The sequence below is a fragment of the Cinclus cinclus genome, chromosome 17, assembly GCF_963662255.1.
Source record: "Cinclus cinclus chromosome 17, bCinCin1.1, whole genome shotgun sequence".
Taxonomy (NCBI): domain Eukaryota; kingdom Metazoa; phylum Chordata; class Aves; order Passeriformes; family Cinclidae; genus Cinclus; species Cinclus cinclus.
In genome coordinates, this window is record NC_085062.1 from 3,047,047 (window position 1) to 3,060,256 (window position 13,210).

Genomic DNA, 13,210 nt, shown 5'->3' on the forward strand with positions numbered 1-13,210 from the left:
GACAGCGCAGCCTTCACCGACCCGGAGCCTTTGGGCCCACTCGGCTGCAACCCAGGGCTAGGGGAACCAGCTGGGGCACTTCCCACTGTCCTGTCAAACAATAAATCAAGATGCAAATCCTTAACTGCAGGATTGAGAGCAGTGGTGGCAATGTCAAGGGCAAAACAAAGTCCTGGTCTCGTGTCGTATCGCACCAGTGGGAAGACACTGCTCTCTGATTTGTAAGCTGTACTCATTCCTCTTGATGGAATTTGTCATCAGTTTCTGGCTGCAACGTTTTATACTCCATCACTTGTAATCAGAATGTTCCTTGTATGTGCTGCATGTGTTAAAATGGCTCCCAGATCCCCAGCTACCATCCTATCTAGACCGTTTAATGAAGTGTCCAGAGACACAAGTAATTTAATGCATAAATATCCTTTTAGATTACTTATTTGTATCTTCATTTCCTTTTGATGCAAGCTTCGTAAGTGCCCGGCGTCTTTAAATGGTTCATTCTTTTCATTCTTTCTCTTCTATTTTTGAGAAACTGTACTGTTCAGGGGCCATGAAGCACTGAACTGTTTTGTAATTCAATAGCTTTAGAATGCTGATTAGAATTGCCGAACGTCTTGATTTATTTCATGATTTTTATAAGGTTGAAAGCATTCTAAAAAATAACCAGCTCTACCTCCTGATAGGATCATAGCATGTCGATGGCAGCTGCATTTCAATAGGCAAGAAGCAACACAAAACATTCTGCAAGTCAGGTGTTGAAACAGCTTCTTTATTCCTTTATAGCTCAAGAAAGATTAGATCTCTGAAAGCACTCACTCCCTACCTTACAGAGGTGACTTTGTCTTAATACTTTCAGAAATAATATGATCACATACAGTTTAAAAAGTACCAAAAAAAACAAAAACAAACCCAAATCCTCAGCTCGGGCAAATAGCCAACATATCCATCAAAAATTTGTCTGGATCTTAAACACAGTAAGTGTTTGTTCCACTGTTGGTTGTCACCATGTATCTCTGCACCCCAGCAGCCAAACAACTTAGCCTAGTGATTCCCTGTCATTGTTCAAGGCTCACATCCCATGCATCCTCAGAGCATGCTGGGACACAGGTGAAATCTGTCAGCAGGTTGCTTATTTTGGCTGACAATTCCCTAGACAGATCATCTGCTGTTCTTAGGAAGGAATGAAAAATTTCATGGCAAGAATATCTGAACAGGCAAATACCCTGTCCATATTCCTACTAAATATTCATTTGATATTCTTACCCTGGTTTCCTAAAAATAAAACTGGCTAATGCGACTGTGTTGTTCTATGTAATTTTCCTCCCTTCCTCCAATCTTGATCAAATTTGGCAGGGGGAAAGAAGTCCCTAATGTATTTTGGTCTTGAGTGAACAGCTGGATACAGAGTATGCAATGAAGCACATCTAAAAAAACCCATCTAACAGGAAGGTCTCAAAATGTACTTTGTAGCCACCCTGCCCCAGACCTCTCATCTTTCTTTTATGGGTCCTGCAACCACCTGTTTTGTGCTCTGCATTATTTAACGGCTACATAATAGACACCAGGGCAGGCAAGTGTTGCAGTGTGCCTCTGGCTCCCTTCCAGCTCCTAAACTGAGCTTTCTTCCCATGCAACTGGGGTGTGGCAAGGGATGCTGTGGAACCAGACCTCCTCCTGACACAATATTAACACTACTGAGGTGTGTGTACACACACCCGGAACCAGGAAACACCCACAGAGCAGAAAGCTTGTTTATCTGGAAGAAAACATCAAATCATAACCAACCAAGTTTGTAAGTGACACTAAGCAGTATCAGGAGGGAGTATCAAATAAAAATAATTTTAAAAGGTCATTGCAAGCAACAACGCTAAGAGTTTTCAGGAGGACCAGGGTAAAGCCATACATGCAAAACAAAGAGCACAATCCTGCAGTACGGGGTTGTCATCCTAAGAAGGAGCAGATCTGAGAGTATTTTAGCAGCCCTGCTGGGAAACCAGCTGAACATGAGCTGGAGTAATCCCTGGATGCCTGACAGACACATCTGAGCCAGGAGGGCTGTTGGCTCGGGCATGGTCACTGCTGATGGCTCTGTCCCCTTCTGCCCAGATCAAAATGGTGACAAACTGGAGCAGGAACAATTACAGGATTAGTGAAGATGGACCCGAGGGGGAGCTCTGCAGCCTGCAATGGAGTGTTTAAATGTTCAGCTTGCACACAGCTAGGAGGGGATGGAAATCTGGTCATGGAGCATTCCTCTGCCAAAGGAGACTGAGGGAGAGAAGCATCCAGAAACTGAAAGCAGAAACTAGACAAGTTTAAAAAGGTACTTTGATTTCTAGTCTGTCAGGTAGATTTTTGATGGAAACAATTTATACTTATTTTACTTCCCTTCACAGCCTGTTTGAAAATGAAATTCTGATCTTTATCTAAGATGCAACTATGCTGCAGTTAAATTCTTTCAAATGAGAAAAAGCAAAAAAATTCACAAAAATCCAGAGACCTGCATAATGCAGGAAGTTGAACCAGATGAACCTTGGTCTTTTTTTGTCTTTTATAATCTATTAATCTAGTTTCCTTGCACAAGCAGTGGATTGTGACTTGAAAACCTTCATTATAAAGGATTCTGTGTACAAGGCAGTCTAAAACAAAATGTTGCAAACAGTCAGGATCATTGTTTGGCAGAACAGCTGCATATTTTTTATTTCACTTTGCCTCTCAATCTAATTTGCTCTTGTCGCAACACTTTGCCAAAGAAATTAAATCACTTCTTATTGATAACAGACAGTGATATAATTAGCATAAGAGTTTTCCATTCAACAATGCCAGACAGGGACGCTGTGGGCAAGAACAAACTCCTTTGCTTCAAGAATGTGCACAGAGTCACCAAAAGCTGTTCAGAGAAAAAAAAAATTCTTTTTTTTCTCCCCTCCCTTTTCTCTGAAAGATCTCTTTATCTAAAGAGTCTCATGCAGCAAACCAGGGTCAATCTAACTCAAGTATGAAAGTCTGGTTTGACCTTTCTGGGATTTAAACACACTGTACCAGAACATTTCGCTTTTCAGATACGAGGTTCAGCCATGAAACCACACACTCTGAGAGCACAACTGGTCTCAACTGCCTAAAATACACTGAACATTATAGTCATTTAGAAACTCTAAAAAACGGAAAGAAATTTTCGGCTCAGACTTACAAAAACAACTTCCAGAAGTGCTGAGGACCCACACAACTCACTGGGGCGGCACGGCAGGCTCGCTGTCCAGCGCCTGCTGCCCCAGCAATTTCTGGCCCTGGTTTGCACGTACGCAGCACCAGGCACACGCGTTAGGACCTCTCCCAGCTGGAGCACTTCATGGATTCTACCACCGGGAACAGCCGTCCTGGACAATGATTAATCGCAGACAAAGATCAGAGTCCTGGAAAAATATGCAGAGAGACGCAAGTACAGACAAAGCTGTCTAAGCTCCCACAGTATTATGGTCTGGCTGTGTCGCTTCAAAGCTGCGTTAGGCAGAGCTGGTTTGCTTCAGGGTTGAACAGATCAACGTTACTGTTTAAATGCTGGTATTGCTAACAGCCAAATATATATTTAAACATAAATCTTAAATCCCAGGAAAGTTAATAGCCCGATGCTGTTTAAATATGCCTTTTTTAGTCGCTTCACATGCTGACTTAACTCATTACGATGCAAGCTGCAGAAACGTTTTCACTACAGTTCAAAAACCCCTGCAAACACGAGCCCAGCTCTGCGCCGTACTTTGATCTACACGTCGCCTCTTTCGGCCATTTCCAGGAAGCTGAAATGCTTTTCACCTCTATTGAGAGATACCAGAGGAGCATTTTAATGGTGTTCAGCTAAGAACAACGTCAGCGTTCCTTCCGATTTTGCCAGCAGACGGTCCCTGGGAGCCGCCGTGACCCGGGCCGGGTGCTCAGCGCTGGCTCCAGCGCGGGCCCGGCGCTCCCGGCCGGGCAGGGACCGAGCGGCGGCTGGGGCGGCCCCGGCTCCGAGCGCCACAGCCCCCGACAGCGCTACAATGCCAGCCTGGCACTGCAGAAGCGCTTTGGTTTTTGTTGTTGGTTTGTTTGGTTTTCTCCCCCTCCATGGGAACGTGTTCTGTTTTGTGCGGACGGTTTGTCGCTTGCTCTCGACATAGAGCCTGACCCGGTGAGGAGCGAGGGGGGGGAGCGAGGAATGGAGCGATGAGCGCAGTTGTTGCGAAAGGCGCGGGCTGCGGTGCCTCCTTCGCGGCAGCACCCTGCTCCCTCGCAGGGAAACAACCCTGAGCCTCGGCACATACCACAGCACAGGTTATACAAACCCACGGAGCGGCTGGAGCTGAGCCGCAGGAACTGCGGGCAGGGCGCACCCTGCCCGGCATATGCCGCTCCCGCAGACAGCCTCTGCCAAGCAGCCACTTACCTTCTCCCTCCCTCAGAGTCCGCAGGACGGTCCTGCTCTAGCATTACCAGGGAGGCCACCTCTCTACAGTGTTTGCTTTTCCTCCCTGTCCTGCCCTCTGAAGTGGTTGCTCAAGCCAGGCTTTCCTGGCTCACCTATTCTGGGTCTGCAGTGAGCACACGCTGCAATTCCCCGCAGAGCACAGCGAGGCTTGTTCCGAGATAAACCCTCAGCCTCCACCCAAAGCGAGCTGCAGTAGAATCTGCTCGGGGGGGGAAAAAAAAAAAAAAATCCCACCAGAAAAAAAACAAACCACACGAAGGAGAAAAAAAAATAAAAGAAGACGCCAAAAAAAAAAAAAAAAAAAAAAAAACCAAAAAAAAAAAAGACGCCACATGCAACACTTCATCGGGCCATGGCGGCTCTACTGCAGCGCGGCACCGGCTCCGCGCCAGCCCTGCCCGTGCGGGCCCGGGGAGCTCGGCGCTGCAGGCCGGAGGAGGCAGGGCAGCGCTGCCCCGGCTGGGTGATGGCGGAGGGGGGAACAGCCCAGGAGAGGCAGAGAAGGAAAACAACAAAGAGCCATGTGACGGGGAGCGGCGGCCACGCTCCCCCCGGCGCACCCGCTCCGGGCGGGGAGGTGGCGGCGCCGCCCGGCCCCTCCCGCGGCCAACGCTGCTGGTTCCCCCCGTCCCCCACACTGCCGGGGCTTTAATTTTTTTGGTGCATATTATTTTTCCCCCCTCGTGTATGTGTGTGTGGAGAAGGGGGGTGGTAATGTTGCTTGTTCCTTCCCCCCCCCCTTCTGCATTAGGCGACTTCCATGGCTCGGTGTTTATAAAGAGAGCGGGAGGCTGAGGCGGGGGAAGGGCGGTGTTATTTATAGCAGCCGGGGCTGTGCCAGCATTATCCAAGCTGCCTTTGTCCTCCCGGCCGGCCGCCCCCCCGCCCGGCCCGGCCCGGCCCGGCTGGAGCGCCGCCAGCCCCGCTGCCGCAGGGCGCTCCCGCCATGTTGTGAGTGGGGAGAAAGAGCCGGCGCTCCCTGCCCGGCTTCGCCCTTCCACAGCCCCTCACAAAGCGCTGCGGGAAGGGGGGCGGGAAAGGGGAGAGAAAGGAGGAAAAAAAAACAACAACAACAACAAAACAAAACAAAACTAAACCACCCCAAACCCACCATTTCCCTGGAGCGCCTGGGACACGGAGCGCCAGGAGGCAGCGGGGGGAGAGCCCGCCGCGCCACCGCCCATCGCTGAGGAGAACGCGGCGCCGAAGGGAAGGAGAAGCCATGATGGCGGCTGCCCTCACACAACACGGAGCGCGACCGGGAGCGCCGTGCCCGCCCCTCCCGCCGCCCGGGACACGGTGCTGCCGCAGCCTTTCACATAATAAACCCACCAGAATTCGGCGGGGAGGCCATTTTCGTGGGCTGGGTGGCAGCACTAAAGCACAACTGCTGTGAATATCAACTGCGTCACGGCTCTCCATCTGTAACACTCAGGCTGCAAAGGGTCCCTCACTTGGAAGGAAACTCCCTCATTTTGGATATACTTCCAGACCTCCTTTTTCCCCCCTCTCTCCAAGTCATTGCCTCTCGGTATGAAGGATTTTACAGTGCTTTCTAGGGAGACATCCGCCATTAAGACTCACCGTCGTGAAAAACACCCCCCCATTTTGTTGCCTGTTTTTTGTCGAGCTTCTGTAATTAGACGGATAAAACATGTAAGGGATCCCTACCACCACCACCGCCTTCTCGCCTTTTTTAACATCAACCTCACATCTTACTGTTCACAGGCAGATTTATTTTTTTTTTTTGGTGCTTTCAATTTAACAGCCACGTAATGCCTGCAATGGATTCACAGCGTCTCTCCGCACAAAAAAAACCCCAAACCCACCCAGGGCTGAGGACGACCAAGAGCTTTGTGCAGAAAAAGAAATCACATCCCTCCCTGAAAACAGACGTTTCAGAGGCACTGTTAGATGTTTCTGAGGAGAAGGAGATCGCCACCGCTTTCAGACGACCATTGGGATCTTTCCACCCAGGACAATACCATTAGCTACAGGCCTGGGCTATTTGTTCCTCTGCAAGGGCAAAAGGGTTTACTTACCCGCACACCATAGTTGAATGCAGCTCTGAAGGTGAAGTTGTTACTATTTTTTAAAATAACGGCTATAAATATATCTATGATCTGTATCACCACTTCTCTCCTAAGTTTGCGAGCCGAAGCGGATCTTATTAAGATAAGTTACGGATCTTTGTATGGCATTGGTCTAGCATCAAAAAAAGAGGAAAATAAAAAAAAAAAAAAAGGGGGAAAAAAGCTGTAGAAAAAGTCCAGCTATGTTGACTGACCGTACACAGGCGAGGACTCCTGCTCAAGGCTTAAATCTACCTTCCTGTGTCAGATTTACTCTGTACATAAAAAGGACGTTCAGTGTTTTTCCACAGAGCACACAGGCACTAAAAATATTCTCAATAGTTTTAGGCTGCACATGTCAGTGTGAAAACACCTAGTTAACATTTACTGGTTCTAAACAACTTTTAAGCATATCTTAGCCAGATAGTTTGCTTTAAAGGTAAAATATTTCGGAAAGCATAAATTCGATTAAACAGACAAAAACGTAAGACATGCAAATGAAGGCTTAGCAATAAGGACCACTTCAGTAACATTAACATGAAAACTACACTTAGCAAGGACAGAATGGATTGGGTACTTACAATGTAAGAGGAAAGAAAGAGAAAAAGCTTATCATAGTAAAATTGCCTTATTTTCTGCCAGAATTCACTATTCCTATACCTATATTTAAAACATTACCTTTTAAGCACCAAAGGAGTTAATAACAATGGCCAGGAATCAAGTGTTTAATACAGGAAAGAAGTCTCTCAAATTTATTGTTCAGTCATCAGAGCTGCTTAAAGCTTAAAAACCCCCAAAACAACGAAAAAAAATATAAAAACAATGTATTTACTCTTTTTTTGTTGGCATTCGAAATTGTTAACTGCTGACATAGGGTGTGCCATGACCTAGTTACACAAGACAAAGATGGATCCCGAATCATAAGGGAGAAAAAAAAAAAATCCGCATTACTTTTTTTTTTTTTTTGGTTAAGGGTTTGAGCTAGAGTTATATATATTTAAATCCTTCTTCAATAAGTCGTCTGGCACCGTGCTAGAGGCTCCCACCACCCCGCGTGGTGTGGATTCACATGGCGGATCCCCCTTTATGGAACAAAGGAAAAGCCCAGTTGGCCATTTCGCTCCACTGCAGAAAAAAAATGGCTGCGGGTCCCGCGGCCTCTCCTTGGCTTCTGCCGCGCGGCGCTTTTACCTCGCCGTCTAATAACTCAAGCCCCATGGAAGCCGCGCTCCCATTGGCTGCGCCCGCCGCCCCAGCCAATGGCGCGGCCGCTCCCGGGGACGCCGCGGCCCCGCGCCCCGGGACGGCCGCGCCATGCGCCCGCCGCGCTCCGCCCGGCCCCGCGCCCGCCGAGCGCCGGGGGCACCGCGCCGCCCGCCTTTAATACCGAAAACAAAATGGAACCTCCCCGCTGATTGGCTGACGAGGGCTCCGGACCTTTAATAAGCAAAGCTGCTCCCCCATCCTCCATCACCCTCTCCTCTGCGTGTGTCGCCACCCCCCCCCCCTCCTCCTCCACCAACCCCCTCGCTCTCTCCGCCGCAGCAGCGCGGCGGGTCCGCGCTCCACCCGCCCCCGTGGTCGCCCGGGCTCGCCGAAGTCTTTCCCTAAAAAAAGATTAAGAGTGGGGGGGGAAAAAAAAAAAAAATAGAAACAACTTGTCCCACCTATAGGTCCATCTTGTTTAGAAACAGTTTGCGCTAAGGTAAATGCAGCGGGCAGATTCCACTCGCCCCCCCGCATGCCGTTAACCCCGCGGCGGGGAGGGAAAAAAAACCCGCGCGTCCCGGCGGCGGCCCATGCGGCGGCGCTCGGCGGCGGCGGGGCGGCTGCGGGCGGCCGCGGGCCGGGGGCTGCGCGGCGCGGCCGCCGTGAATGTGCAGGCGGCGGAGCGCGGTTAGGCGTTCGCGGCGCTCGCAGCGGTGTATTGTGGGATCCCGGCCGCCGCCAGCAGCGAGCACACACAATATGTGGTGGCTCGCGAAAACGGGAGGCAGGAGCCTGGCGGGCAGCCCGCGCCGGTAACCGGCCCCATGTGAGACGAGAGCTCGCCTTTCGCCGCCCGGAGACGATCGGCCGCCCAGCGCGATGTCTTTCCGAGAGACCAAGGCGGGGGAAAAAGCCAAGCACCCTGAAGATCATGGCAAAAAGCAGAGTTCAAGTGAGATTGGATCTTTTTTTCCTTCTTTTTTTTTTTTTTTTTTTCCTCTCCTCTCCTTCTCCTCCCCCTCTGCCTCTTGTCTGCTTGGGGTGGAGGGGGGGAACCCGGTTGGCAATTCCCCCATTTTGGGGCTCGCTTCGCGGTGGATTTCCTCCCTGCCTGGGTGTGTAAAGCGGGCGGCTCGTTAAAAAAAAAAAAAAAACAAAAAAACAAAAAACCAAAAAAAAGCCACACCGAAACGAAGAGGTCTTTGTTGAATATTTTTTTTAACTTTATGTTTTTTCGTGTGATATTTTTTTCTTTTCCCCTTCCCTCTTTCTCTGTCTCTCTCTCTCTCTCTCCCTGCCTCCCCCCCCCCCGCGTTCAGGTTGGATCAACGGAATGGAGAACAGCACGCAAGCCAGCACTTCTGCCGAGAAAAGAAATCACCATTGGAGAAGTTACAAGTTGATTATTGACCCGGCTCTGAAAAAAGGACAGCACAAACTCTACCGTTACGATGGGCAACATTTCAGCATGCCTGTGAGTGGGGGGCTCCCGGGTTTCCCCCATTGTGTCGTGTCTCCCCCCTCCCACCTCCTTCTTACCGGCGTTTTGGGAGCTGGGGGTCCCTCCGGGTCGTGGTAATCCTCGCCGTAGCGCATGTGTGTGGGAGGGGGGTCTGGGGGGAACACGCACAGCTACCAAAGTTACAGCCACCTGACACTGTGTATTCAACTGTCAGGAGCCCAAACCTGCGGCTTTTTTTCTATGTTTCCAATCTGTGTGCCTTTCCCAGCAGTATTGCAATTTGACACGTGTGTGTGTGTGCGCTTTCCCCTTCCCTTGAGACATCCCGTGCTTCCTTGGGGTTTATTTTTTTCTTTTATTTTTGTCTTAAATTTCAAGTCTTGTTATTGCTGTTTCTGTGTTCTCTCCTTCTCTTCCTTCTCCTCCTTCTCCCAGAACTCGGGGATCGCTCCTGTGGATTGTGTCAGGGACCCCAGAATAGGGCGAATATGGACCAAAACTAAGGAGTTGGAGCTGTCTGTCCCCAAATTCAAGGTACTGCCCTGACTTTTGGCTTTAGCTGTAGAAACTTGTTTATCTGGGAGTGAAGCCTGAGTTCCAAATAGTTTAATGGACCGTTTAAATGACAGTCATATTCCTATTAACATTGTTATTTAGCAAACTCTTTAACAATAATCCTCTTCTATGAGGATAACAAGAAATCAATGCACCTGTCTAACGAGATCACCTGAAGGTTTTGGAGCTGGGGCGGGGGGCGGTGGGGAGGGGGGACTCTCTGCCGACAGCACTGCTCAAAATGCATTTTTGTAACCCAGAAAGGAGATGGTTCCTTTGAATGGCTGCAGCAGCAGAGCCTCTGCTTGGCTCTGAGGTTCACCCAGAGCCTTGGAGGTTTTTTCCCCCCTCCCCAAAGTTTGCAGGATGCTTTAACCCCCTCCCTCCCGTGCCATCCTTGGGCCCTCCCCCACACTCATTAACAATGCCGATTATTTTTATCGTTCCCCACCTTGTGCCTGTTTCCAGATTGATGAATTTTACGTGGGGCCAGTGCCTCCCAAGCAGGTCACCTTTGCCAAGCTGAATGACAACATCCGTGAAAACTTTTTGGCTGACATGTGCAAGAAATACGGCGAAGTGGAAGAAGTGGAGATTCTCTACAACCCCAAGAACAAGAAGCACCTGGGCATTGCCAAAGTCATTTTTGCCACTGTTAAGGGTGCCCGGGAGGCTGTGCAGCACCTTCACAACACCTCTGTCATGGGCAACATCATCCACGTGGAGCTGGATACAAAAGGTGAGGGGGCACATCTAGGCCTCACGCATTTGGGGTTTGCAGAGCTGCTGCCCATCCCACTCCCACCGCAGAGGCTGTTGTAGAGGACAGGGAGCTGGTGATTAAAAATATGAAGGGAGCCGGCAGCGGGTCTGGTGTCTGGGGCCTGGGCGAGTCACGTGGAGCCAAATGTGTTGTCTGTTGCTAAGAGACAGCCCTGTAATTTGCAAAATGCTGCCATCCTGCCTGTCCCCTGCCCGTCCCCTGCCCGTCCCTGTCCCTGCTTGTTGCCCTCTCATGTCCCTCATCTTCCTGCCCCAGCCTGGTCCCTCTCAGCCGCCTGCCAGGGCTGCTGAACCCGGTGGCACCTGCGTTTTGCAAACTTGGGAATTTTGGGCAAGTCCTGGTAGTTCCTGGGATCTAAACCTGTGGATTCCGGTGGCAGCAGCGGGGTTGGGTGCTGTCCCCTGCGTGCCTGGCATTTCATTGATACTTAGAGCGGGCTGGGGGCTGGCACAGCAGAGTGCACATGCAGCACTTGTCAGTGTGTGCGAGTGTGTAAGTGTGAGACTGGCTCTTAAAGCAACAGCAGCTCCCTGTGCTGGAGGAAGCAGCTCCCAGCCCCACTCCCGAGCACTCAGAAGCCCAATAAAGTTTCTGCACAAGTGTGAAGGCACTGTGTTTGGTCTGTTCTCTCTCCTCCAAGCATGATAGTGAAAGGGCTTTGCTAAAATCTGCCTGAATTTTAGAAAATGTCTAAGGCTGAAGAGGTGTGGATCAGTTGCTGATTGTATTTCTACATTCCGAAGGTGGCATTTTCTAGTTCAAAACTGGCTTGCTGCTCTCTTGCTTGGGAAAAAGACATTGCTAACACAATTTTCTTAAGAATGCTGATATTTTTGTTCTGTATTTAAAGGTTTCAACAGTTTAGTGCACAACCAACACAGCAGTTGGTGTGCCATGTGTGATAGAGCAGAACAGGATGTTTATTGACATTACTGACCACTGTTAGAAGAAAAATCACAGTAGTAGTATAATATTTTCTATTGGGAGCGAAGCCTGACTTTACATGTGTGTACTTTGAAATTCTAGTACCAATAATTTTTACAGACAGGCTCCTTCCCTTGCTTTGAAATTTGAAGGTAAAAATCACATTTGAGGACAAATTAACCATTTGCAGATTTAATAATATAAGCTAAAGCTGTTTTTTAAGTGATGGATGTCTTAATGACAATCATTTTAAACAAGCTGATTATACTGCCTTCCTCCTTGTTCTCCTCTGTTTAAAAACTATGCTGCGAGTCTTGTCCAGGCAATTGCTCCAGAAAGTTTGTAGCACATCAGGGAAATGAGGGGGGTTTTATGCTTCTGTTTCCTGGGAGAAAATGCTGAAGTCAGTTTCAAATTGCCTTGCTGTTTTGTTTGCCAGCTTTATGCTCCTAATGTATTTTTTTCCACACAGTTGCTTCTATTTCGTTCTAAAAGAGTAGGACTGTCAGTGTGCTATAATCTGTCAGAATCAAGTAAAAATGATGTTCCTAAAATAGCATTAACAGGTTAGGACATCCTTTATATGTATGTATCATCTTCACCGTTACTTTCTAGTATTCTGCTTTGCAAGACAATGAAAGGTTGGTTAAAAACTTTGTAGCGAAATAAATATTAGGAGTGAAAGTGTAATTTTTATCTGACTGGTGTGAGCATAGGCCTGGGAATCTGAAACTAATAAATCCAGTTTCCTCATCTGAGACACGGTTGTTTAAAGAAACTTCTCTGTCTCAGTTTATCCATCTACAGATTGGACACAACTAGTAATTACCTGTCTTAAAGCAATAGCTAGGGATCATTTCACATTCCTAAAACTCTTTGAAACTGTAACTTTTCCTGCATTATGTTTGGGATCCAGGAAGAACTATGTAAGAATTACTTTGTATTTTTTAAAGAACAAGTGAAAAGCTAACACTTCCATACCCATGGTGTTATAGTGTCATGTGTGGGTGGTGTGTGTTAATATTTCAAGCTTATCTTCAGACTCTTGCAATGAAGAGGTATCTTTTGTCATGACTTTGGCTGAACTTAGACAGTTTACATAGTTGAGGATGAAGCTCAGGACTTTGTGAAATGAGATTTGATACCCAAATAACTTCATTTGCAGCATTTGTTCAAGATAAGTAAGTATTTTTCAGGACAGAATTGTGCTACAGGATGCTTTGTTTTTGAATTGAATGGGATGATTCACAGGGAGTTTGAGGTTTGATCCTGCAGGACTTTCTCATACAAGTAGTCCTGGTTTTGGGGAGATATTGCCTGAAATAATTTTCTGGGCTCAGGTGCCAGGTCTGTCCATTTTAATATGTATTTTTATCTTTCAGAGCAAAAATTCAGATAGTTTCAGGGTCTGATTCTGTTGCCTTTGATGCTGATGACAGATTTCTTACAGACTGCAAAATAAGTAGGATTAAGTTTTTGTAGTAATGAAAAATTCAATATTAAGAAACTGGGTCTTTGTAGACTTTAGGCATGAAAAGGCTGAGGCTCAGTAATGCTATATGGGACAGTTTGCTCCTCTGGCTTTATTCTTCGAAGGATGCCACTGAGTTCTCCTTAAACTAGGGGGAAGGAAAGGATTAATTGGTGTCTTTTTAGAAAGATAACATTAACGGTTTTGTCCTCAGCATTCCCATGCATTGTGTTTGCATTAGTAACAGGCAGTTCCTATGAGCAAGGTGTGTAGG

At 48.1% G+C, this 13,210-nt stretch overlaps 1 protein-coding gene and 1 long non-coding RNA gene across 5 annotated transcripts in view; one reads left to right on the top strand and one right to left on the bottom strand.

Moving 5' to 3' along the window:
- Nucleotides 1-745: 745 nt before the first annotated feature.
- Nucleotides 746-7,748, bottom strand: LOC134050972 (uncharacterized). 2 transcript variants are annotated; one of them, XR_009933749.1, is made up of 2 exons: nucleotides 6,502-7,748; nucleotides 746-3,410 (listed from the first exon to the last, which is right to left on the bottom strand). It is a non-coding gene; the product is annotated as an uncharacterized LOC134050972 (long non-coding RNA). The 2 variants fall into 2 exon arrangements; XR_009933748.1 differs by lacking the exon at nucleotides 6,502-7,748 and adding an exon at nucleotides 4,418-5,564.
- A 374-nt stretch (nucleotides 7,749-8,122) lies between these two features.
- SETD1B (SET domain containing 1B, histone lysine methyltransferase) overlaps nucleotides 8,123-13,210 on the top strand; it is a 49,101-nt gene continuing 44,013 nt past the window's right edge. For 2 of the 3 annotated variants that reach the window (XR_009933757.1, XM_062504675.1), the window contains exons 1-2: nucleotides 9,331-9,736; nucleotides 10,226-10,496. Coding sequence is in view for 2 of the 3 variants with exons in the window: in XM_062504675.1 (XP_062360659.1) it covers nucleotides 9,335-9,736; nucleotides 10,226-10,496 (673 nt within the window). In the remaining variant the exon portion in view is untranslated. Of the gene's footprint in view, nucleotides 8,693-9,059; nucleotides 9,215-9,330; nucleotides 9,737-10,225; nucleotides 10,497-13,210 lie in introns of those variants that run through there. The other variant, XM_062504676.1, reaches the window with a different exon arrangement.